Source organism: Lepeophtheirus salmonis, chromosome 3 (genome assembly GCF_016086655.4).
Source record: "Lepeophtheirus salmonis chromosome 3, UVic_Lsal_1.4, whole genome shotgun sequence".
Classification (NCBI taxonomy): Eukaryota; Metazoa; Arthropoda; class Copepoda; order Siphonostomatoida; family Caligidae; genus Lepeophtheirus; species Lepeophtheirus salmonis.
Window position 1 is genome coordinate 36,120,795 of NC_052133.2, and position 26,920 is coordinate 36,147,714.

At 30.0% G+C, this 26,920-nt stretch overlaps 3 protein-coding genes and 1 non-coding gene across 11 annotated transcripts; 3 read left to right on the forward strand and 1 right to left on the reverse strand.

Moving 5' to 3' along the window:
* The first annotated feature begins 699 nt into the window (after positions 1 to 699).
* Positions 700 to 2,512, forward strand: LOC121115011 (uncharacterized). The gene is made up of 2 exons (XR_011779407.1): positions 700 to 1,111; positions 1,212 to 2,512. It is a non-coding gene; the product is annotated as an uncharacterized protein (transcript).
* Positions 2,513 to 3,898: 1,386 nt separating this feature from the next.
* On the forward strand, positions 3,899 to 6,756 carry LOC121115009 (centromere protein L). Of its 2 annotated transcripts, XM_071887374.1 has the most exons (4): positions 3,899 to 4,032; positions 4,142 to 6,058; positions 6,133 to 6,292; positions 6,370 to 6,756. In XM_071887374.1, the coding sequence occupies exons 2-4, from the start codon at positions 5,319 to 5,321 to the stop codon at positions 6,484 to 6,486; spliced, it is 1,017 nt and encodes a 338-aa protein (XP_071743475.1). In that variant the 5' UTR covers positions 3,899 to 4,032; positions 4,142 to 5,318; the 3' UTR covers positions 6,487 to 6,756. The 2 variants fall into 2 exon arrangements, with proteins under 2 accessions (XP_071743475.1, XP_040565082.1); XM_040709148.2 differs by lacking the exon at positions 3,899 to 4,032 and having other exon boundaries at positions 4,117 to 6,058.
* A 2,175-nt stretch (positions 6,757 to 8,931) lies between these two features.
* On the forward strand, positions 8,932 to 22,166 carry LOC121115012 (steroid hormone receptor ERR2). Of its 7 annotated transcripts, none has more exons than XM_071887372.1 (10): positions 8,932 to 8,988; positions 9,099 to 9,747; positions 11,099 to 11,356; positions 13,803 to 14,003; positions 15,442 to 15,568; positions 17,083 to 17,298; positions 19,360 to 19,521; positions 19,698 to 19,879; positions 21,437 to 21,609; positions 21,684 to 22,166. In XM_071887372.1, the coding sequence occupies exons 2-10, from the start codon at positions 9,433 to 9,435 to the stop codon at positions 21,838 to 21,840; spliced, it is 1,791 nt and encodes a 596-aa protein (XP_071743473.1). In that variant the 5' UTR covers positions 8,932 to 8,988; positions 9,099 to 9,432; the 3' UTR covers positions 21,841 to 22,166. The 7 variants fall into 7 exon arrangements, with proteins under 7 accessions (XP_071743473.1, XP_040565090.1, XP_040565085.1 ...); XM_040709156.2 differs by having other exon boundaries at positions 9,099 to 9,316; XM_040709151.2 differs by having other exon boundaries at positions 8,961 to 9,747.
* Positions 22,167 to 25,637: 3,471 nt separating this feature from the next.
* LOC121115013 (mitochondrial import inner membrane translocase subunit Tim10) lies at positions 25,638 to 26,546 on the reverse strand. The gene is made up of 2 exons (XM_040709157.2): positions 26,410 to 26,546; positions 25,638 to 26,345 (listed from the first exon to the last, which is right to left on the reverse strand). Exon 2 carries the CDS (start codon positions 26,061 to 26,063, stop codon positions 25,782 to 25,784), a length of 282 nt encoding a protein of 93 aa, XP_040565091.1. The 5' UTR covers positions 26,064 to 26,345; positions 26,410 to 26,546; the 3' UTR covers positions 25,638 to 25,781.
* Between the last annotated feature and the right edge of the window lie 374 nt (positions 26,547 to 26,920).

Below are 26,920 nucleotides of genomic sequence, written 5' to 3' on the forward strand. Positions count from 1 at the left end.
AATACATTGAAAGTTAGTAAAAATAATAAAGTTTTTAGAAATTTGTAAGGAGATTCGTTTCCAAAAAAAAAAAAATATAAAAATTTGACTAAAAATAATAAAGTTTTTAAAATTGATGTTTAACTGAAATATCTGTCATTTTCTGAATATTTTTTTTCTCATTTTTTCATCGAACGTCAATTTTCAATTTTTTAAAAAGAAATGCCATAAAATGTTATATTTTGCACATACAACTTTCCACTCTGGGCTACTAATTGACTCAGTATTTTTAATTTCTGGAACATTTTATTGCATAATTTTTGTAATATTTGCAAAAATGTACCATTTATTGAGGGTTATTTTTTTGACAACATTATTCTTCATAACTTTTTTATTTTTACAAGTATGAAAAAAATGATTTTTTAATTTTCTCAATTAATTTGACCATTTTTAGTGTGATTTCCAAGTTAACCAAGTCGAATTTCTCAAAAAAAAAAAGTGATGCTTTTCACCACAGCAGGTTGCGTAATTGGAGTTTGTGCTCCTCCAGATAGTATTAGAACTCATTGATTAAACTCTCCATCAGCTCCAGCCGTATAGGGCAGTGACAGTTGTTTAATTTTATTACAACAATATGAATATCAATGCAAATTTTTAAACCTTTTTTGTTCCCGCGAAACCTCAACTTTCAAAAAAGAAAAGGAAAATGTATGTAATAGCAAAAACTAAAGGATCTCTCAACCTATGTTACCCAATCCCCAACTCCGTTTATAACAGCTTCAACAAACAACTCAAAAGTATTACTATTATTTCAAAACGAGTATGACTATGGCTTAGCAAATAATGTCAATGCTAAACTGCCACTTTCCTTGTTAATTCGGGGCTAATTAAAGTCCAATGAATCAACTTTCTAAAGAGGAATAGTCGAAGAGATTTTTGACAGCTTATACAGCAAATACACGGAAAAGGATCCTCATTAAATCACTACTCATTACTTGAATCGCAGGTCCCCCAATCTTGATTATTGTGTTTTTCCTCACGATGGTAACAGCCTGTGCTGCCTTTGGTTGTCGTAATAAGAGCAAGGGTGCTGCCTCCGGCCGTAGTTTCCATTGCTTCCCCAAAGATCCAGGTTAGACTAACAAGATAATAATTAATAATCATATCCAATTCTAAATTCACTCAAAGTTGGTTTAATATTTATAACTAAGATAAGATTTTTATTATGGTAGAGGTTCGTGTGAAATGGATACGAGCTCTTCGTCGAAAGGACTTCACGCCCGGCACTTATACAGTCATATGCTCGGATCACTTTTTGCCAGAGGATTACATAGATAATCCGGATTTTGTTATAAGGAAATTAAAAAGCACTGCAGTGCCCACTCGACTTCCAACTAAATCAACATATCCAGGGGGGAGAAAACGTCGACTTTCTGAGGGAGAAGATGTCGAAATAGATGATGTCCAAAAGGATGATGATATTTTATCTAAAATAATAATCATTCCTCTGGGTACTACTCAGGCGATAAATATGGATCATTCATATGCCTTCCCGTCGAATATAACATTGGCTAAACTTAAGCATGATCGTCTTCAGTCATTATTAGCAAAAAAACTTTTGGTCGAGGAAAAGCAACGACAGAAGATTCGTCAATTAAAATCAAAGAACAAACAACTTAACCAGATGCATCAAGTTAAATTTAAGAACCAAATACGAATGGAGAATATGCGTCATGTAAAATTTAAGAGCAGAAAAGAACGCTCTCGAGTTAAGGGAAGTTTTTGAGCTCATGTCAGAAAATGAGTTTTTATCAAAACAAAGAATTGTTATGTCTGAACATGGATTCACCTGAAGAATGTTAAGGGTTTGATTAAAAAAAGAAGCAAAACGCCTTATTTCTCTCCAGAATTGAGGAATTTTCCCATTTCATTTTACTATAATGACTCCTGAGGCTTTTAAATTTGTCGCTCATCTGTTCATCTCCAAAAATATTATTCTGGATTTTAAGTCTCAAGATTTGGAATAATTGAAGTACCTAGGTATCGATTTAAATTTTAAGGAGAAAAACCTCTAACATCGACGCTATGGTGATAAAAGAGATGATACCAATCTGTGAAATAAATTTAGATACTTTGATTTCGTTGGACAAAGTGGATCAGTGGAGATGTCTTACTAGCTAATAAGTATCTACTTGTTAAGTTGGTTGGTTAGTCTGAAGAGTTTAACCCTTTACAGCTTACATTTTTTTAAATATGTAAATAAAAAATATTCAATATTTTTTTTGATTTAGTATTTTAAATGCAACACAATGCAATTGATGTAAAAAAAAAAGAAGAAAATATGGTCCAATCAAACCTAGCAAATATTAAAGGAAAAATAAAAAAAATAGTATATTCTTATACATAGGAATTGGAAATGATAAAAGCCCTTATAATTTACAGTTTGACAAAAAAAATGTTATTGCAATCTTAACATATAATCGTGTTTCCTACATACTTAAGAAAAATGATATAAACACACTTTATTTCCTGATTTATCACTTCATGGTTCAGGAAGGATTATTATTTTGGATAAAATTTCTGATATATCATTCATTAGAAAACATGTTCTTGACCTATTTATTCTTGATTTACATATCATAAACCACTGAATGAACATTTTTTTAAAGATGAGCGTATGGCCCTCTTGAACGGTAAAGAGTTAAGATAACGGCTTGCTACATACTTTTTAATCAAGAAGCTTCAATTAGATTTTCTTGCGGGATTAATTCGTGGAGCAATTAGTAATTATCTTGAGTTACAATAATGATTTTTATGTTACAATCTGTGTTTAGATGGTGACATATTATTTATTAATTATTTGTTCTAATAAAGAAAAGATTATCTTCTAAACAACAAAATTACTTGTCACCTTATTGGAATATTACTCTAAAGAAGAACTAGGATCTCCCACAAATAAATAAATCATTAAATGTTTGCCATACTTGCTAATTACAAATTATTTTACTGAAAACAATAGTTGAAATGTAACCAAACAAAAATACGATTGTATTAGTATTGATTGAAAAAAAGAAAACATTAATGATATTTTTCAAAATTTACATTCCCTATTTATGAGTTCGCCGTTATTTTAGTTTTTTATTCATTCGGTTTTATTTTGGACATGCAAATGCTGTTTAGTTATTGTGATTATTGTCAGGTAAGTAGAAATGTCAAAATCCTTCCTTTTATTAGTTGTAGAAATATTATTGGTCTGTATTACATGCTATTTCAAGCAATATGAAGGTAGGGATACTTCAGAAAATTTGATTTCTCCGAGTATTATTCAAATATTTACTAAAATATAAATATCTTTGGTGAAAATAATATAAATCACAATGCAACAGGCTTATTTAAGCATCATCTTCGGTTTTATTAGCAAAATATTAACATTGAATTCTATATTTAAGATAAGTGACAAATTAAGGTCTTATTCTAAGCTTATTTTATTCACATTAGCATTTTATGTTTAGTACATAATATCCACTCATTCTTAATATATTATTTATTTCTTCGCTATACTGATGGTTTTTTTATAATAAAAATATACCTGATATTAAGATAATGATGTATATCTTATACCTAAAGAAAATTAAAAAATACTCAAACAGTTGTTTAAAGTTACTAGGCAACTAGTAGTAGTCTACTGTATTATATTTATAAACGTAGCTTGATAGATGTTCTCTTTTTTCTATTTTTCATACCTACTAGGGTATAATATGAAAATAAGATGCAAGTTCCCCTATAAATAGTCCTACATAAATAATTAATATAAATATTATTGATTATTTCTATAATGTGTGTAAAGTTAACAAGGTTTCGTTTTTTTCTTAGAGCAAGTTCATTGTCATTAATATATAAATAAATAAAATCTGAAGGCAGTTGCAATTAATAAAGAGACTAAAATGGATTTAGAAGACAATATGGTTGAAATTAAAGGACTGCTCTAGAGTCCTTTAGTTGAAAATGAAAAGTAAACAAAAACTATGTAAATGAATTGTGTTCAGGATTCACGTAAACTCAATCAAAAAATATAAATACCCTTCGTTGATGATTAGGATTATGCATTTTTCTTTTAAAATAACTTTTAATTAATAGTTTATGTTTGTTGTTAAATCTACAGAAAGATGGATAACCTTGTCCGAAACGTTGAAATCTACTAAATTGCATTAGATTAATCTTAGTCAAAAGACGTGAAAACAATGAACTGTGAAAAAGAAGTCCATAGCATATTTACAAAATTTTAGACGAATCAGAATTAGAGATAAGAAAAAACATTTGTGATTGATATACATTTCCCTTACAGTCTCTTTAGTGGCAACGAGTTTTCCTTATATCTGGAGTAGACCAAAGCTCAATCACTTAACCTCGTGTAGGGGAAAGTGTATTCTTATGGTTAAAATTCAAATTGAAAAACATAATTGAGTTTGTACACTATTACTCTCTTTTCCTCAAGTCACATGCTACAATTAATATATCTTCCACAAAGACAACATTTTTGAACTGAAATAAAAAAATTTGTTAAATTAAAAAACTTGCCTAGAGGAGTTTCAATCTGGGATAGCTACAGATATTACGTTTAACATTTTTCTATAAGTCAACAACAAAAAAATTACTAAAAATAAAGTTTAGATCGAATATTTTATTTCTTAACATTAAGAACTATCTTTTTCGCAAAGGATGAACACTTTAATACAGAATTAAAAAAAGAAAGAGGATCTAAGGGATGAATGAGGATTAATTGATATGAAATTGGTTAATAATATTTATATTATACAGTATTGCGTCCGTGCCATTTTCATTTCACTACTAAGTATTATTAGTTAATTTTTCTTTATAGAATAATTAGTTGAAAAGGTAACTATACATTATCCTTTCACATGTATCGTGGACAGAATGTATTTTTTCTACTACACTACTGATAATAAAATTTTCAAAGGTAATATATATAACAATCCCAGGTTGAAACACTTACTCTTAGCATGTTGTACTTGTTCTAATCAAAAACATTTTTATTTCAGTTCAAAAATGTTGTCTTGGTGGAAGAAGATATATTAATTGTAGTAGCACGTTACTTCACATAGATTTTCTGATGCTGTTGAAATAAAAGGGGAGTAATATTGTACAAAGTGAATTCGGTTTTGCCATTTGATTTTTAAACCTAAACAATACTGTTCCCTCTACACGAGGTTAAGTGATTGAGCCTTGGTCCAGTCCAGATATTAGTAGAACTCATTGGCTGTGGATTTTGAATAGAAACGAATATAAATTAAAATAATTTGACGAAAACCCCGCCAAATATGACGAGTCTCAAAGTAGTTCCACAAAAGGGGAAAACTATCTATGAATTCTATCGAAAAAGGCCTTTGAAGCAGAAGAATAATGTACGAGGATCCTCTGGGAGGAGGATTTCTTTCAATCCTGACATTGTGGCTTTTATGGAGGAAGAAGGACACACTCGTATCTTGGAGGAGCTTTGTCATAACGAATGGATTATATTTAAATCAACTCCTTTATTCAAGGTCCCTCAAAATAAGAAAGGCTTCTCCGAAATCTCTGATAAATTGAGCAGGATCATGTCGCTAGGAGAGCTGAGTTATGTGGTGAATGTAGAAGAAGTGTGTGGTCTTCGTGGCTCCTTGGCGGATCATAGTGCCTTGAAGATTACACTTCATGTGTCTTATCACTCTCGTGTAGGCGAAACCCCCATTCTCATTGCTTTCTTTCTGGGAGTGGATACCAAAGACATTAATTTATACTCTGAAAACACAAGTGTGTTGCCTGTTTTGCTCATATCTGGTCATAGGAAAGCCGTTTCAGGTCTTGTAGAGTCCCTTCAAATTGTGTTTGATTCCTCCATATCCAAAGCTTGCTTTCATGAGGATGAGCTTCGATGGATGTTTGCCCTTTGGAGTGGGTTCGAAAGTAGTCCGAAAAGAAACACTGTCTATATGGACTATAAACTACCTCCTTCTGTTAAAGGAATCAAATTGCTACAAGTTGCAGTGAGCTATACAGACTTATTAAGCATTTGGAATAGGTAATCATATAATATAAGCCTATCTATCCTTCATTATTTCTAATATTAATTTCAATCCATTATTACCTATATAGTGTTCATTCTACATCCGAATCCGAATTCACATTAAAGGAGATGAAAACTTTTTATAGTAAACTCTATGATCATTTAGAGACCGTATATGGAATTCATTTCTCTTCCTTCGCTTTGAACGTGTTTTCACTCCCAACAGTCACATTTCATCAAAATGGGACGGTAAGACGAGTTGTTTTAAGTCTATTTAAAAGTTAACATTATTGTATTTAACACACACAAATCTTGTTACTTTTTAGATTAATATTCACGAAGTTAAATATCTGAAAAACATGATAGGCTACTTAACTGAGCGCTTTCAAAATAATCTCCAAGCTGCGCCTCGAATAGGAGTACAACTCGAGTCTTTCTTATAGTATGAAGATAATGCATAGAATATTGGCGAGAAAAGTATTATGCAATGGGTTTGGTGCCGTATCATGAAATCATTCTAATTCATTATAAATGAGTACCAAAAACGAAATAAGGATTTTTTAAATAGATAAATGGTTGTTTTTAGTAGCAAATTACTATACCCCTATGAAATTGTTAATTTGTATCCATTTGATAAGTTCAAAGGATAAAAAAAGAAAGAACAAAAAGTTTTTTATTGAAATGAAATATGAAATATATAATATTACTATAAACATTGCTGAAATTGAAAGATATTTTTTATTTATATACAATCAAATCCAGATAAAGGAAGCTGCTATTTTTCGAAACAAAAGTTGACTATATCCGGTTTTTTCATATATCTGAAATATTTTAAAAATCAGGATGTTTCGGATACTTATATTAATAATTAATTTTGAAACTCCCCATTTCGAGGCAACAACCAGTGTTTGATTAGATCCTGTTTTTGACAGATCATTGAGAATTTTTAGCTTACCTTTCAGCTAAAGTGTTTTTTAGGGCGTACTTATGACATGTAGTATCCGTATTAATTGAAAAGCAATGAGACATGAATTTTAAAATATACCTACGGACCTAAGTAACGTAAACATTTTGTAAATCCTCTTCAGTAACTATACGAACCATTTGTTATTTATTAAATTTTTTTATAAAAAATGATTGATTTTCACTGAATCCGTAGTTAACTTGTTATCTATATAACTTGAAAGAATATGGAGATATGAAATTTCCTTACTCTTTAATGATGATTATTGATTAATTAATAACATATCTGATAATTTTATTTTTTAAACAAGTCTGAATCGTGTTCAACATAAAAAAAAAATTATATTCTATAGAAATCCTTAGCAATAGTTGTTTGCGCTATTATGTGGAATGGATCAATCATATGATGATAAGGATATTTTGGATATATATTCTAAGCAATATCAAATTGAAATTTCGAAAACAGTATCTAATTATACTTTTCATTAATAGGTACTATTTTTTCCACGGGAAGATAAATAAATAAAAGTGTTTGCTACTACTATTTTAAATATTGTAAGTTCAAACCATTTAAAATCACAAACTAGACTTGAAAATGAAATAAAAATATATAACCTCATAAGTATTTGTTCATTAAATCATACATCCCTTTATTTCTTGATGATCTGTGTTATACTTGGTCCTGATTTTCTCATCCTTTTCATAAGATCAGAAAAGTTTCATTTTAGTTATGCAAAATTTGCTCAAATAGTCCTAACACATTTTGCTATGTACGTATGTAAGGATAATTCATCTGATATATATTTAAAATATACGCTTGAATTTAACAAATATTCTAATCATTCATACATACTTTAGTATATGTATTTAATAGAGAAAGATAAATAAATTGATAACCAAAATAGGTATATTACTCTCTATAAAATCACAGGTTGAAATTATAAGAAATTCGTAAAATATTAAAAATAATTAGGTACTTTCAATTGAAACATTCACAAACAAACATAAGATAAATTAATGGAATCGATGAGATTTCTAAATGAGACGTCAAACGCTACTTTTGGAATAGCTCTATGTTTGTACCTATTAAAAAATCAATGAGATTTATAAATATAGATAAATCCCTATGGCAATTCTTCATTCTCATAAATTCTTAATAAGTTGATTACAAAAAAATGAAGAAAAAGTTTAATTTAAGCGGATTTTTTTACTGCGTGTTTCTTGTATGCGAATATTTCATGAAGTGAAAAATTGGTATCTGAGAGAACTTTGATTATAAGTGTATTCTAGTTATATTGACCACCTTATGTAATATTACTATATAATATATTAGATATATATCTAGGGCTGTAAATCGTAAGCATTTTGTAAGCATAGGCAGGAATGACTCCGTTTTTTATCATTAATTATTCACTGAGTCCACCAACAATGGCTTACACAAATAAATCTTCCCATCAAATCTTTAGCGTAGCTATGTCATTTATAAGCACAAGCTTTAGTGGTTACACTTTATTCTTAGATGTTATCTCGTCAAGGTTGAAATAAATAATGATAACAGCTTTTGAAACAAAAAACCTGTTTAAATGCAAGCAACAACATAACTTGCATGCTAAAAATGCAAGGATTTGCATCCCTAAATATATTCATTTTCGAGTTCACGATGCAAACAAAATATGCTATTATATCCCTGGTACCTACTCCTAATAACATTTTTAACAATTAATGGTATGCAACTAAATAACTAAGCGACTCCATGGTATGAAAATCTAGCATAGTCGAATGGCAGACTTAAATTATTTATGATTAATATAAATCATTGTTTTTTCAAACTCATAACTTCCGTCTCTTATTCAATTTCTTATTTATTATGATGTTCCTTATATCAGTAAAAGTTGAATAAAAATATATTTAATAATAATTATGATAGACGTATCTAGCTAGGACAGCTTTCTCCACATGAGCACCTATTTATCTCTCTTTAAGTACGAATATGTAATAGTAATATTAATATATATTTGGATAAAACATAGACAACCTTTTAGATGGGTTTAAGTATATAAAAAGTAAATACCATATAATTTTCCTGTCTTAGTTAAGTGTTGAAAGCGGATCGAGTCGAGGACTGAGCTCCAGTACTAGAAAGACAGCAATGTGAAGCAGGAAAACATAAAGAAAGAAAGAGAGAGAATGAAGCTAAGAAGAATAAGTTAGATGAGGAAAAGGCAAAAGCTGCTGGAATAAAATTATGTATTAACAACTAAGCTGGGGGAAGGAGAGGAGCTGTGAATGAATGGAGTTGCTGAGTGCTGGGTGAGTGAGTGAAGTCATTAAAGGGGAACAACTAAAAAGGTACCGGGGGCGTGATGATTATTAATTATTATGAGTCTGATGACTGAAGAAGTGATCTATCGTCTTGAGAACCAAAGATGTCTCGAATCATTGTAATGAAAATAGGACAGTTCGGTGAGCTCTGGAAGATCTTTGACAAAGTTTCTCCCAACGGAGTTTCCATCGAGGACAACAACTCTGAGAATAATAATAACCTTTCTAAGAACCTTCTTTTGGATTCCACAGACTTGTCTCTACATAAATCTTCTCCAGGAGGGAGCAGTGGCGGTGGAAAGCTGCTGCAACAATTGTTGGACACTGATCCAGAGAGTTCCTCCGAGAGGGTTCATAAGGGTAATAAAATAGGAATCGCTCTAAAAAACAAGATTCTCTCCTCTTCAGTTGGAGAAGATGTGAGTCGAGTTATTTCTTTCTTTTTTCTATCTCTCCCTAATCTTCAATCCAATCCCTTAGGCAGTCCAAACTCTTATGGGCTATGTTAATACATTTCTTACTTCAGCATACCTTTTTTAGCTTGATTTTTTTCATGTACATCATTAGGCTGGTTCTTAAATTAATTTAGTTCCAAATATTGGAGGGACATAGTCCAAAAATGTTTCTTATGAAAAAAAAAAAATATATATATATAAGGTTTGAGCCTTATTGATCCATGTTTAAAGGTTGCACAGGGCCTTTGAAGTTTCAAAATTTCACTATTTTATGGAGGAAAATAGAATTATTATCTACAAAAATGTCAATGTATGTCAAAATAAAGCAATTTATAATAATACATAACTATTTTTGATGAATAAATTATCTTTCAAAAGTGTAAAAATGGGTTTCCCTTAAAAAGATTATTTCTTATTAAAAAATGATACATAAAGTTTTGTTGTACATTTAAGATCTAAACTTCTTTACTTAAAACGCTTGACTTCAACTTTATATTTCTTCCTTTTTTATCAAAAAGGACAATTATTAGCTATATTTTCCAACATTTTGTGGAGAAAAAAATCAGACTAAAGAGTCCCAACGAATATAAATTAAATTTTTTTTTCATTAAAAAGTGTCATGTATATTTACCAATTTTTTATATTTCATCTCAACTAAACTCATTTTTTTCTTTAGAACAAGCATCATTCTGATAATTGCTTATAATTGAGCTGAAACATTATTACTTGAGCCTAGTGTGGATATTTCACACTCAAATTCAAGTTGAAATAATTTTTATGAAAATTAAAACCAGTCTAATATTATACAAATACTTCAAAGCAATTGCGTTGTTTGTGAAATATTTGTAAAAGACACATGTGATGTCCCTCAAGTAATTATCGATATATATAAATATACTCCTCTATACATAAATTAAAGAGAATTAATAAATTATGTATAGAACTCTACAATCATTATTGTCACGTCACCTGTGAGTTGTGACCCATGAACGGTTGATTCAGGAAGGTAATCATACACCAACATGATTCTTAAATTCTACCCATATTTTGTAAGTAGTATTGAATTCCACTATTTATTTTTAAAGTACCTGGGTATCCAAACTGGTAAGTCTTTTTAAATTCATATATTTTAATATAAGATAAGATAGGGTAGAAATGTAATTGTTGTTATTGCTTACAAATTATAAGCCCCATAAATATTAGACCATTTTAATTGAAGGTCAATTTTTGTGTAGCTCTGGATATGCCTTATGATCCAATTATCCATAATTTATTTTAAATTTCCATATCACTAAGGCTTTTATTAATTTTTTAGGTGTTGAATTCCCCACCGTCTCCTTTGGACTCCTTAAAGGGCAAAAATGTGTGTTCTCCCAGTACGAGCGTTTCTACCTCTTTCAATAGAAATGATACTAGCAATAACAACGACACAATAACGAGTTCCTCAGAGGAACAAGATTCGATTTACCTCTTAAATATCATCAAGGATGAGGCTGCTCCTTCCTATGAGGATAATGAAATATTATATTCTCTCAGCAATAGTAGTACTATGACATTACTTCAGAATAACGAGGTAATTAATAATAAAAAATGAGTGATAATTGAACTGATGTTTTATGGATGCAATTTAATGATAATTATGACATTTTATTCATAGGTATGATAAAAAATAATTTTTCCATAATGATCCAACACTTCAATTTTCTGTTTTATTTTTTCTTAACATGATAATTAATCTAATCAAGTTGCAATATTAGTCTCTGAAATTTGTTTATTATAATTTAATTTTTTGCTTAGGTAACCATTTATATCTAAACAAAAAAAATCTAAATTGCAAACTTAAAAGAAATTAAGTTAAAGTCAATATTTATATACTTTTGAACTTTCTCCATTTAAAAAAATTCTTGATTTTTTATTTTCTTCAACAAGGTCTAAAGCAAATTGTAGTAGAAAATGTCTCTATGAATATTAAAAAGTCATTTTTCCTCTCGTTATATTAGAAATAATGTTAAATTCAAATCATCATTGCAATAATCCTAAATTAAGATTTTTATTATAATTGATGTGGCGAAAATATACATTTTTCATTCAATGGATATTTGCCAAAATCTTTATGTTACTTGTGATGATAATTTTATTTTGTTTATACATCTGAGCTAGACTAAGCTGTCATTTTGTAGGATGATGTATCCATGTACAGAGATAGATATGTAGAACTAGTGTTGAGACTCTATTCGATACCTAATTTTTTCACGATTCGGTCTTTTTTCTTGACCAATCTGAATCAATATATTTGATTTTGCTAACTTGTACAAACAGATATGTACAAGTTCTATTTCTAACTATAAAGGATGCTATGATTTGATTTTCATCTACTAAAATAACAATTTTCTTTAAGTACTCTAAATTCTACATTTTATAACTAAACTATTCATCTTATTTTTTGTTTGCAAATTTTATCTGCTAAAACAAATTACAACGCATTACACGGCATTTTTTTTTTGTACAAGTTATAACTTATACAAGCAAATTGTACAATTTGCAATCAAAAAATGGGATGAATAATTTTAAATGAAGGATTTACTGTACTTGGGATGAGGAAAATACAATAATTGAATATTCTATGGATAATCGATATATTAATGGTATATTATAATAATGAAAAATAATAAAATTATTATGTGGTACATTTTAAATTTCAAATACCCAATTATATTACTCGTAAATACACAATAGCCATGTAATTTTAATAGATCAAAATGAAATGATAGTATTATTAAGGGCTTTTCTATGCTTTCACAATTGGGAGGGGGGAGGGTAAGCTTACTTATCTTAATTGTTTTATTATATATATACATATTATATAATTAAAATAATTTATTATTTTGAAAAACAATGATAAACACGCATTTATTTCAAAAACAGAGACAAATACAGACTTTAGACATGGCATAAAAGTTGTTCAGAATTTTGAGTTACGTACGTAAGGCTATGTTTAATTCTGATCAGACCAGATTCCTGGGCTCTGGAGGGCAACTTCGATTTTTCGCAAATAAGTTGATTTTTTTCATAAAACAAGATCGATTCCCCGTATCTCAAAGTTTATTTGAGGTATGGGTTGTATATTCGAAAATGCACCAATAAATTAAAAAATCCTAAAAACGAATTATGGAAAAAATTGAAAAAGGCAACTATGTCTATTAGTACAGCACAGGAAACAGCGGATTAGCAAGTTAATCTTAGTATCTTCAATTTTCATTATGGTTGAAGAAGGAACAGGGTAAGCTAGCAATGACAATAAATAAATCATAAGGTCAAACATTTGAAAAAATTGATTTATATTAACTAAAATCAGTATTTGATCAAATACGTTAGATTTTCAAGGGGGTGCATGTTTGATTATATTTACATCAAATGGACAGAAAACTCACCTGCAAGGAACACAAGGTACAAGGAAGTTTTACGAAAGAAATTTACCTATTATATAATTATAGTTTATAGTAGATCGATTTACTTTAGAATTTGAACAGAATCAAGCTAAATATAAATAACATCTTCTTAATTGGCTATCTTTAAGATAGCGTGTTCGTGCTAGTATATATTATAAAAATTTGAGGAGGCTAGCGACGCCCCTGGTATCGATTAATAGTTGCTAATTGGAATGACTAATGTTCTTAATTAAATGATGCATTTTAAGATAAAGAAAAAGGAATTTGTACAATGTTCCCATACAAGTCGTACATACATCTTGTACTCAATATATATATAATTTTGTCAAATGCACTTATGTAGGTATTTTTTGGATCATACAAATATTGTTTAATTGATTTTTAATAACCGTTTAATAAAATCTTGAAAAAAATGTTGAACTCAACGACTTTATTTTGCTCAATACAATTTGTACTTTAATAACGTTTATCTTGAATTTGTGTTAAAACAAAAATTATTATATATTTGATATTGTATGTATGTACATGATGGGTAAAATAAATAATCATTTTTGAATAATTTATTTATAGATGGAGATAGCTGATAGCTGTGAAGTGAATGCTAATTCGCCAACGACATCCATGAAGGACTCAGATGTTCACTCTTCAAGAGATCCCTTAAATACTCAACTCAATGTAACCACAACAACAAATATAGCGTCTTATGCTCCTCCTGGTAGTCCAGACCATCATCTCTGTTCTTCAACATCTGAAACTAATTTATTTTCTCGAGTAAGTATATGCATTTATATATGTATATACATTAGAGCAGTTTTATTTTTAACTCTTTCGAATTTATATTACGGCTGGTGCATTAAAGTTGTAATATGGAATAAAAATTACCTATACGAAATTGCATTAACCTACGGACGCATATCTCGATCAAATTATGAAAAAGGCAAAATCTCTTTATTTAGTGAATATATAAAGACATTTTTAGTTGTTTTGTATAAAATAATTTTGATAGACATTTATTTAACTTATAAAAAGTGTTTTATCAATGTTTTTTTTTTCTAGAATTGTCCTATGAAACAAAAAAAATCGATGATCCTCATGTATCGCCCATCCTTTTTTAACATTTTCAGAAAGGAAAGATAAAAATTTTCTTATGTTATTCTCTCTTGTTGCTCAACAGGGTAGCTTTAGAATAAAACTTTATTAATGTTTTTTATAGGTTAGAACAGGGGTCACCAAACTTTTTTTTACTCGGGCCTGATAAATGAAAGAATGACAAGCGCGGGCGGCATAATAATTCTATTTTGTAACTTGTAACAGAGACAGACTCATTTTCAGCAAACTTTCTCGTGAAGAAGTTTCTTTGAGTTTCTAAACTACATTTCATGGACTCATAATTCTCAGTGTGTAACGTTCCAGAAAACTTTTGGTAGATGTTTTGCTTAATTTTCACGACGGAGATGTTACTCTTTCAAAACTGCAACACTTTTGCTACATATTAAGCAACTAGCTTTTTGGTCCTTTATTTCCACAAAGAAATACTTTACTCCCCACTCTTCTTTGAAAACGCGACACTCTGTGTCCACTTTTCACGTTTTTAGTAGGCATAATGTAGAGTGAAGGAAACGGGATCTGAAAATGAATGAACGGGAAAGATACATAATTTTGGGATAACTACACAGAGATGGAGAAAATGAATGTAGCTCCTGCTGATGCTACATGTGCACTGAATCTATATGTCTTGAAATGCAGTGAACAAGACAAAGATACTCTATTGTTATTTTAAAGATAATACGCATGACATAAAGTATAGCAATAGTAAATGTAAGACACATAGCAATCAATATCTTTCTAGTTTTCCCAACATGTTCAAATTTAAATTTTATCACAAAGTTTCATGTTCCGTACGTTTTATAAAGCAAATTATAGTACCGTCGGCGGGCCACATGAACTTACGTGGAGTCTGGACCTGACCTGTGGGCTGTAATTTGGTAACCCCTGGGTTAGAATCATAATTAAAAAATGATTAATGCTGTATTTTAATCTTTATTGACGAAATAAATTACTTTTATCCCCTTTCAAACTTTGATCTAGATGTGCTACCTAAAGATGGCATCTTATGACAACTTTTCCGAACTAACCGTAATCGATATTCGAAAAAGGTTTTTTTTCCATCAGTAACAATGGTTTACATTTAATTATAATCTTACATTAGGATATTATAAAAGAGGAAGAGGGACAAAGAAGAACGTGTTTGGTTTGTGGTGATATTGCTTCTGGCTTTCACTACGGCGTTTCATCTTGTGAGGCGTGCAAGGCCTTCTTCAAACGAACTATTCAAGGTACACACTAGAACATTATAGCATATGCATAATTATAAAAAAAAAACATACAGACAAACCTGTATGTACTGGTATGGCAATGGAAACTGAAAAAGTGACCGCTATGTACAATTTACCTCTTAAACCGGGTTTTGTATTTTGGAAAATAGGATGAGATTTACGTTTGGGCAGTGATGGCATGATATACATTCTATGGGCGTTCGAAAGTTTATATATATATTTTTTTTTTTTGGGGGAGCTTGGTGTTAGAAATTTAAAAAAAAAAAAATCCAAAAGTTTTAATTTTTTTTGAACATTTTTGAAAAATCCATAGTTATTCACAAAAAATTTCCAAAAGTAATTTCAAATGTTAAGTTTTTTGCAAAAGAAATTCATAAACACAATAGCCAATCCCAAAAAAATGATTTTTTGGAGAAAAAAAATAAATTCCAAAATCCTGAGCTATTCACAAAAAATTTGATTTTTTCAATTTTTTTTTCAAAAATACACAGCTGTTCAAAAAAAAAATTCCAAAATCCATATCTATTCAGGGAAAATTAATTTTTTTGCAAATTTGGATAAAAGGGGGAAACATTCATTTATGTACATGCAACTAGTCAAGAAAGGGTTTATAATAAGCCAGCCCTTCTTTGTTTTGTACTCAACACTCAATCTAAGTTTAAATTAGTGACCTTTAAAATCAGGTCATCTATGAAACTAAGAAAGGAGAAATTTCAATCATTAAAACTTTCCATGGAAAGTTTCGACTAATAACAGTGTTAAACTTTGAACATTCTAGTTTGAAGGCTATAAACATTAATAAAAAAATATATGTTTTAACATATTAGTACATAAAACAAACAAATTTAGCGACACCGCTAGCCGTTACCCTTCATATATAAATAGTATTTAGGTAGAGCCATGTAAAAGGAAATCATTTTCAACTGTCTCACTGCTAAAAAAACTAATATCTGAATATGTAACACTAACAAAACGCTATTTTCTATTATTTTATTGGTTCGACCCACATGAAATCAAATGATCTTGAACTGTCTCCAGCTCCTTATTGAGTTTTATATGCTTGCCCAAAGTAATTCCTACCTTTACGAACTTTTGAACTATTCATGATACAATTCAAATGTATGGGGCACTAAAAATATGGTTGTGTCTTAATTGTTACTTCCATGTAAATTTCCTGTAAAAACCTGCAAATCTGTATAATCTTTCTATATACACCCCCCTGAACGACGTCGTCTAGTCCAGCTATTTTATTGATTTGTAACCATAATTTTGTCTCCGAATAAGTCATATTAGCCATATCGGTTCTGTGTCGAAATTTAGTCTATCTTAATGTTTATTTGAATACAGTACCGTAATCACGGTTTTCTTATTGGGATTGACTCGCTATTAATAGTACCGATAAATACTACTATTTAAATACAATAATTGGACCCTCTGCCCCCTCCGGTGTTAACGTCCCTGGAATATGATTATAAAAGCCTACAAAAATAGTTATTCATATTATATGTATATAGGTAATATTGAGTATACGTGTCCAGCCTCAAATGAATGCGAAATCAATAAAAGGAGACGTAAAGCATGTCAAGCCTGTCGATTTCAAAAATGTTTAAGAATGGGAATGTTAAAAGAAGGTGTTCGTCTTGATCGAGTTAGGGGTGGACGACAAAAATATAGGCGCATGATTGAATCCAGTCCTTACATTCAACCTCCTCCAAAGAAAACGCTCGAAGGTATGTATTCTTTGGTTACTTTTAAAGTTAACTAACTATTCCATAGAGTTACTTCGCATTTTATCATTTCCCAGTCAATAACTACTGATTTTTGGAATCAATTCTGATTTTGCATGCATAATATTTACTGCATGACTTTGTTTTTTATGATGTGCTATAAAAATAAATATCTTTAGTACGAGAGACTAAAACAGAAAAGTGCACAGATTTAAAGTTCTTCTTGTATATGGTGCTGAAGCAAATTTTTCCGGTCAGGAAAAAAGAACAAAAACTTTTTAGTTCAAAAAACGGACCGGAAAATTTTACTCTGGTACATTATACAGTGTAATATCATGATTACATTCCAAAATTTACCTTAAACAATTATTGAAGGGGTAGGGATATTAATATTATGTTTACTTATTGTAATTTAAAAAATATTATTCTTTATTATTTGCATTTGACGATTAGTGCTGACCATCCTTACATTTAATAAAAATATATGCCGAGTCCATTAGATCTCCACAGCATTGTAAACCTTACCAAAAACTTAATTTGAGCAAGTATTACTTAGAGTGTTTGATTTAGAAATTTTAAATTTGATGTTTGAAAACATATTTGTACTCTCATGTCTAATAAATAATTTGTATTAAGATGGAAAAAAGACAGATAGATACAAATGTTAAATTAGCCAACTTTACGAGGTTTGTGACTTCATATTGAGTGAAATATTTATTATATTGAATAAATTTATAATTTTAAGTATCTTGTCAATTTTTTTCTCTTCTGCATAATTTGCTCTACACGTTGTTTTAAATAGTCTGAATGAATCTAATCGACTTCCTGTATACAGGTAAATTATGTTTAACTTATAGTATTAAAAATAATACTATTTTGATTATGAAAACATCTTTGACTTCTTCTGGACTTCTTTGTTAGGACATATAATTTGATACAGGGGATTTCGAAGTCATTATGATTTTGTTAGTTGCTCCAGTGCATAAGATTTTTTAAGAAAAAAAATTACATTATATAGGGTGTAACGATTTTTGCAAAGAAAATTTTTCCTGGAAACTTCAAGAAAATTAATTGAAAGTGAGACTTATAAGCAGATATTTTGTTTAAAAAATCGTTATTTGAAAGGTGACAATATCCAAAACCATTAAAAAAATTGCTGTCTTGCCTCAGTTTAAAGCTCAAAAGTGGCACAGAAGTTATTTGAGGACAGTGTGGGGGCCTTTTGCAAGTGGGGGAGGAGCGGCAAATTATATAATGCTGACGTTATCAGGGGGAGCCCTTATAATTATTTTTCTTAAGGGGGACTTTTTTGAGAATTGCCACAGGATTTTTTATTCTTTTTTGTAAATAGAAAATTATTATTATTCTTTTCAAAATTAGCTCCGATGCCTATATCAAGGCTGTCTGCAAGGACTTCCAGTAGAAATTGGAGGTTATTTGTTCAGCTTAGGGGGTATATTGACTAAAAAATATTTTAAATTCAATAATATAAAAATAATTCCTTTCAGTTAATTTATTTTCTACGACTTGTTGTTACGGATGAAGTCAGAGAGGTTTTTTTTATTACACCCGATATATGTATAAATAGTTTTTCTCATAAATAAATAAATAATTTGCTAACAAAATAAAATGCCCCTTCTTATCAATCAAGCACACTACTTTAAAAGCACCTGTATTTGATTATTATGAATCTCAACCAGTTCCAGTCTACTTTACAATTTAAGTACGAGGGCAAAAAAGTTCATTATGCGTGTGAGTCTATAACTAATTTATTAATTTAAATACAGAATTGAAATATAAATTTTATTCATGATTCTCCTAATTTAGCTTATATAGATAAGCTCCCATATGACTCATTCGTGATTGTATTGATCTCAGAAGGTAACTCAGGGATTTTCATCATTGTTATTATATTCAAACCTATTTATTTAAATACATTTTAAAATTACAACTAAGTAATATCGAGATATTCTGACGCGCGCATATTGAAATTTGTTATTCTCGTATATTGATTAATTAATCATCTTCATTTCAATTAATCATTGAATATGATTTTTACTTTAGATAACAAACTACTCCAAGTTTTACGACATTGCGAGCCGGAGGCTTTTCTTGTGAATATGGATATGACTCTGCCAAATTACAAAATTAGAACCATTTCAACGTTGTCAGATTTCTATAATCGCGAGCTTATTGGGACAATAGAATGGGCTAAACAAATTCCTGGTATAAAAATAGAAATCTCAATATTTATTTGCCATACTTCATTTATTTTTCAATCATTTCTTCTTCTTTTTTTTTCTACTTTATTCAAATAAGTGTCACATATATTTTCTATAACGTTTGTTCATATCATGAATTTAATTTTTTTAAACTTACAATTTACTTTAATATATATCTAGGTTTTTCAAATTTAACTATAAACGATCAAATGAAGTTGCTTCAATCTAGTTGGTCTGAAATTCTCGTCCTATCTCTTGTATATCGATCCCTACCATACAACGGAAAAATTAGTCTTACTAATAACTTTTCATTGGATGAATCTCAAGCACGACTTTGCGGCCTCTCGGAGTTTTTCTTTCAAGTAATAATTTATTTTATTTCTATATACTCGCACATTTTTTCACAATGCTCTAAGAAATTGACTAAGTTGATTTATCGTATCGATATTTTTCGCTTTTCATCAATTACTAATGTTATTTTTTCATAATTAATCAGCTGTAACATGAAGAGGGATGAACGTCTGATGTATATTCAACAATCATACTTGGTCTAAGGGTCACCTGTTTTAAGCCTTTTACCGCACTAAGTTACTATATCTAGTTTGCAAATCGTTACAAAATAGGAAACCTGGTTTAAGAGGTCACCTACACAAAGCGGTCGTTATTTTATTTGTCCTTGCCTGACCGTTTAATATAAGTTTGGCTCTATCTCATTTTTGCCATATACAACCATTTTTACGTTCAAATTGTTACATCAATATTAATTTGGACCCGGTTACCCTTTTTCCGTTTATTTTCTGAAAAGTTCTATTCTTTTTTGAGCTGCAGAAAAAAAACCCATGACAGTAGAAATTTTTGTATTGTAGTAATATGAATGTTCCCGCAACTACATGGCAACTAATCTAGTAAATTTGGAGCTTGTGAATATAAATTTATAGTACTAAATAATTTCTTCAAAAAAAATTCGTGAAGTAGTTAAAGATCTTTGAACAGTGAATTGGTTGATGGTTCCTCCTAAACTTTTGGAAACACAGACCAAGGAGTCGTAACATGTATGCGAGTCATTGGGTGTAACTAAACCCGAAAGGCTTTAACATAATGTAAACATACAGTCCAATATTTCCCAGGAATATTTAAGTTAATTATAGACATAGAATCAAAAATGGTGTCTATGGGTTTAAATGAGTTATTATATTGACATCGAATGTAAACTAAAAATATACAATAAAACCTGGTCTAACGGCTGTTTTGAGCTAGGCACCACTCTAAAGAAAGGGAAATTGAAAAAGCGACTGCGTAGTGCACGTGAAATCTTGAACCAAGTTTTTTCTATTTTGTAACGATTCTGAATTTGAAAATTGCATTGACGCGTTTTGATATGAACATTTTTTAAGTGTCGGGGGAAAAAAAGGAAATTTCTAATTTATTTCTTTGTAATGATCGATTTGAATCAAGTAACAGTATTTTTATTTTATTAAGTACTATAGATGAAACATATATTTTTCAACAATATTTTAACAGTCTTTTTCTAACTTGCTTCATGGTATTAGTATTTTAGTTCCAATCTTGTTGTGAATAAATAAATATTTTCATTTAGTACTGCTTATTACCCGCATTTATTTTGATATTTTTCTTCATTTTTACTACTCAAATCTCGTATTTTGAAACCAAGTGTGTAATATATTATTATCAAATATACTTTGATTGTTCATTTATGCCAAATAAGACATCCTAAAATACTTATATATAATTTTGGACTTCAAAAACTGTATATTATTTTTATTTCATGTTTCTTCTATGCGAGGTATTTGATGTAGTAAAAAATGGGTATCTGCGAGAACGTTGATCGTATAAGCTTTTTTTTATTATATCCGGATTCAACTGTATATTCATTTATATATTATGTTCTTTTGAATTAGTGTTTACGTATTTTGGAACGAGTGGAACATTTTGGACTCCGGAAAGAAGAGTATATTATAATGAAGGCCATTATCATAGCAAACTGTGATATACAACTTGAAAACTATTCTTCACTCCTCAAATTAAAAAATAACTTGTTATCTGCGTTATATGATACAACTGCAATCTTAAGGTGGAGTATGATTCTTATAATTTAGTCAATTATTGTAAAGATTTCTAATCATATTCTTATATTATATTATGTAGGTCTGGAAACCCAAGTATCAATGTACAAAATACACTCCTTCTACTGCCAAGTATCAGGCAGGCTGACATATTGATACACCAATTTTGGGATTTAATTAGGACTGAGGGGAAAATATCTCTCAATAGACTTTTAGTTGAAATGTTGGACGCACAATAATTATGGCGATTGTGTCATGTATATGCTTTGTATGCACATATTAAGCGCTTTTAAGCTTTATTTCAGGATAGAAAATTTTATTTATGTTATTATGAGAGAATTTTATTACATATAGTGAAAGAAAAATTGAAGATGATAAAATTATATTTGAACTTTTCAAATAGTTGATATTAATTGATATATTTCAATATATTGTATTGTAATATATCATTTTTATGTTTGCACTTCAGCTTAAGTTAGATGAGAATTTTATTTACGGAATTAATAAAAAAACTGTATTATCAGACAACAACTAATATATGCACTTGTGTGCTGAGAATATCCTACGATCAACATAAAACATCAATTCATTCATAATATATTTTTTAGTCCATTTGAAGTTGATTCTATAGCTAGATCAGCTTAATGGTCAGCCCACTAATATCTTTTTAATATATCTGCGAAAATGGTTCAATTGATCATGGAACTAAAATTAATTCATTTGAGGAAGTAATTCCTCAAGATGCGAATAAGTATATACTTAGCTCCGATCGATATATATTTTGTTTGGATGCCAATACAGATTATTGGGGAAGACGATAATAGATTAATTGACTGATCCTCCCCCCTTTAAATAAGTCCAAAAATCACTGTTTAATTTTCCTTATCAGTCATAACTATAACAAAGCTGCTAATTTGCCAAGATTTTGAGACATTACACTATACTCTAGAATTTTCCTCTTGATAATTATTTTAAATTTTAATCGTGGGGTCATTGTTGAATAGAGTACAAATAGGGGGGTAATTACCTTCGGCAACAAAGTTGGACGGAGGTTATGTTTTTTTTTGTCAGTCTATCTGTTTGGGTTCAGGATTATGGCAAAAGTTACGGATCGATTTTGATCCAACTTGGTACGAAGATTATATATGGTCACAGTAATAGGCCATTAAAGTTTGAGAGGTCAAGGTCAAAGTAGCACAAAATATTAAAAATATATAATTGACAATAACTTAGGAACATATTAATGTGCAGAGCTCAAATTAGTGTCATTATGTAGGTTTAATAAACAAGCTTCATATATTTAAAAAAAAGGCAAAAATTAAGCGTCAAAATAACTCAAAGGGTCAAAAAGCATAATCGATCATAACTTTTGAACAAATTGAGATATAGAGTTGAAATCATCGCTTCGTGGCACACAATCCATTCATATTAAAGAATGAGTGCAATAGATATTAAATTTCATTAATTTCAACTTGTTCTATATCGCACATTTTGAAGTATAACATAGAGAAGAAATTATATTTTATTGAGGAAAAATTACCGAAGGTAGAGGTTTGCACTCTACCGAGTGCCCATTCTAGTTCTATTTTATATTTGTTGATATTGTTTGTTAAGAGGGAAATATTTGTAATAATCGACAAATTTTTGTCAATCTTATTAAATTGTCTATAATTTGATCGGGCACTTGAGATCATTGGTCCAGCTAGGATTTTTAATTATTTTCCTATATAAATGTTGTAAAATCTGGATGAGAGGAGTTATTTTGGGGTTACATGAATGTACCCTCCAATTGTTCTCTACTTTACATTAATGTTCTATAATAATGTTTCTTAACTGTATTTTTACGGAATAATGTGAGAATATCTGGTAATGGGGAGAGGAGGAATGACAAAGAATGATTTTCTTTATAAATAATATACTTATTTCAATTATATTATACTCAAAGTATATCAATAGATTCGGAACACACCTCATTCTATTCTGTTTCATTCCTGTAATCACGGTTTTTATCGATGGCGTCTCTTATTTTTTTTAAAGGTAGGGAGGGGGTAGCCTGACTGAAGTGTCTATGGATGACTTACCATTAATATGCCGATAATGACTACTGCTGAAAAATGGGGATCTGGCCCCAGTGATTTCGGCCTACCATTATAGAAAATTATTTTTATATTTCAACTATGATTTTAATAGTATGTAATAAAGAACTAAAACGAACAACTGCTGATTCTTGGAGTGTATGTATAATGTATCAAATCATCAATTCAACTTCGTATTTTGGTAGAAGGTAATTAATTAAATTTTCATAAATATGAATACGTCATGGGATTTTTTCTCAATTACGTAAATACATTTACCTTTAATTCCAAGAATACTTTTTGCTATATAATGATGGAGCATCTGAATTATTAAGCAAATTATGAGAATATGAGTGTAAAAAGTTTTTGCTAATTGTTTGGTTCGAATCAATCGAACAAAAGACGGCTCCGTTCTTCCGTAATGCATGCAATTTTTCATGCTTTCATTCATGTAATAACCGTAAACTAGGTCTGACTCAGGTCTAAATTCTGTACTTGTAAATATTCTTGATGATAATTTAACAGAACATGTCTTGATTAATTCCCGATTCTTTTCTGCAAGTATTTTAACTCAGAAAAAATAGAGTTAATTAATTATTTTAATTACCTCTAAGAAGACGGACTTCTTTATTGATCTTTTCAACTCCATAATCCCTTATATGTTCATCATGTTTCCTGAAAAATGATCGTATAATATATAATCATACTTTAACCATTCACGAAGTATCTTCCGAGTGCTGAATGTCATTTCACTCTTACTTATTCTGATATTATGTTTTAAGTAAGTAATGTTGTCCAAGCTCCAGCATAATTTTCTCATCATAAGGATTAAAGATTGATCAATTTTTTCTAATATTAGGACCAGATCAAAAATGTCATCAAGTTGACTTATTGCACTATCAATTGAGTTTAAATTATTCAAATTTTGAAATCCTAAGTCCCAAAAAAGTTGATTCCTTCCAATAAAAGATTCATTTTTTCTTTTATTCTCGTTTTTGAGGTATTTTTGAGTAAACTCGTTAATGTTGGAACCGTTATATCGACTACTGAGACCCATGTATACGTAATTCGATTCAAAGGTCTCGACGGGATCTCTTAAAATCGTAAGCACAATTGGATCAGAAATTACTTTTCTTAACTCATCAATGTTAAAACGACTGGAATATGAAAGAGACCCAATGAATTTATGTATTGTAAAAGTAATATTAAATATAATGAGGACTTGACAGATACACTAGCCCTGGCTAGTAAAATACCAGTCAGGGTGGTGCATTAGTGAAATATTTTCACATTTTCAATGAATACATATTATTGAAGATTCATTTAAAATCCAAGTTTTCAACGATTTTTACTTGAGCTAATTATGTGCATTGACAGAAAATATCCCCAACGATTTATCTATAACAAATGAGGCTTCACCATCTAAAGTCGGAAACATGGATCTTGTTAAAAATCTTCTTAAAATATTAAATAAATTTTACATTATGTCATCCCGAAGTTGCCGGGAATTGAGAGATACTAGTAACTATGTTAAGTATAACCTGTGAAATGCAAATACATCCATGGAAAAGTATTTTGACCAAGGTTGTTCATTGCCTTTCGCCATTTCAGCCTCAAAGCCTTTATCCAATGAATACATCCAACCCTGGGGTGGTAAGGCAAATACTAAATCCTGCAAGTATCCATATCGAAAAAGTATGTTTTGAAGAGTAGAACCACCGGTTTTGTGAGTTTTAACAAAGACAATTTTAGACTTATAAACACATTCTTCTTCAGCTACAAGTTTAATTAGAGGAGGAGGAGAAGAATCCTTCAAAATCAATGAAATAAATGCACAAGAGACCATGACAAGTACAAGTAGTAGAGTATAACCTATCTTGTAGCACCTCATTTTTAGTAGCTACCCAATTTACATATATATGAAACTAATAAATAAATAAATCCTTGACTACTACTAAAAATAAAAAATAAACCGTTTATTGATACGGCGACTGAACACATAAAGTCCTAACAACGAAGGGAATAATAGAATAAAGCTCCCAGCTTCAAAAATGACTTAAGACTAAATTATGAAATAATTTATAAATATGAGAAATAAATGTCAACTATTGGGAAACACCCATGACTCGCTCTTGGAATTGTTGATCCTTGGTCGAGATTTCCGTTAATTTCTTCCCAATCCTTTCGTGTACTTCCAAATATTTGGCAACACAGCGATCAATACAGACAGACTCCCCTTTTTGAAGCTCGGCTTCTCTGTACTTGGGTGGAATACACTTTTTATGACAGGCTTTGGTTAATCGGCCGTACATGTCCGTCATCATTTCGATCTCCAATTCCTGGACGAGTTTCATTTTATCAGCGTCCATTTCAGGTAGTTGTGCCATAATGAGAATGAAGCAGGGTAATTACGTAGACGGATTTAATGGGGCTCTTTTAGAAGGATGGGAAATTGTCGGAAAAAAATTAGGTCCTCTGTGCAAATAAATACACAGAATACGAATCAAATGGATTTAAAGTCGAACTAATCTTCTTTCACTTTTAAGTCAGCTTCTTCACGAATTTGTCGTATAACCTCACGCTTTTTCTGCATTTTCAAAGATCTTGCATTGTTCACGTCAGACACTACGTAAGAAAAAGACCCAAATCCTAAAATTGCCAATAGACTCCTAGTACATACAATAAAAATCAATGATAGATAAATAAAGACATAATATGCACGAATCCACTTACCAAGAAACAGCGATTTTGAACTGAGGAGACTTGTACCAAGGCTGAAGATTCATAACCAACCCTCGTGGTCTAGAGCATCAATAAATTATTTAATATACATGGACATTTTTACACATGTTTTTTTTTATAAAAAGAACATACACCTCAATATGCTCGTAATGACGTCATCACGCATTCGCCCCTAATTAAAAAGAAGTTCGAACTCTTTTACATGTACATGCGTAATTTTATGCTTTTACCGGTCAACAGATGACGCTTCACAAACTGATAGTGCTGCCATCTCGAGTTATGAAGTGATTAGGAGGGTAGAAAAGTACACAGACGCTAAATAAAGACATTTCGTTAAGGAATAGATTTGGATATATATTATTATCTTTTTTATTTATACTTCTTATTTAATTATACAATATAATAATGATTATAGATGACAATGATTATTAATTTCTTTATGTCAATAATAATGTGAAAAAATAATAATATACTTAAGATAACAAACCATTCTGGACCAAAT

Bases quoted from the DNA above. Each gene is read 5' to 3' on its own strand.
- LOC121115009 (XM_071887374.1), top strand. From the start codon at position 5,319: ATGACGAGTCTCAAAGTAGTTCCACAAAAGGGGAAAACTATCTATGAA. The intron at 6,059-6,132 runs GTAATCATATAA...TTACCTATATAG, and splicing joins TTATTAAGCATTTGGAATAG to TGTTCATTCTACATCCGAAT. The intron at 6,293-6,369 runs GTAAGACGAGTT...GTTACTTTTTAG, and splicing joins CATTTCATCAAAATGGGACG to ATTAATATTCACGAAGTTAA.
- LOC121115012 (XM_071887372.1), top strand. From the start codon at position 9,433: ATGTCTCGAATCATTGTAATGAAAATAGGACAGTTCGGTGAGCTCTGG. The intron at 19,522-19,697 runs GTATAAAAATAG...ATATATATCTAG, and splicing joins ATGGGCTAAACAAATTCCTG to GTTTTTCAAATTTAACTATA. The intron at 21,610-21,683 runs GTGGAGTATGAT...TATATTATGTAG, and splicing joins GATACAACTGCAATCTTAAG to GTCTGGAAACCCAAGTATCA.
- LOC121115013 (XM_040709157.2), bottom strand. From the start codon at position 26,063: ATGGCACAACTACCTGAAATGGACGCTGATAAAATGAAACTCGTCCAG.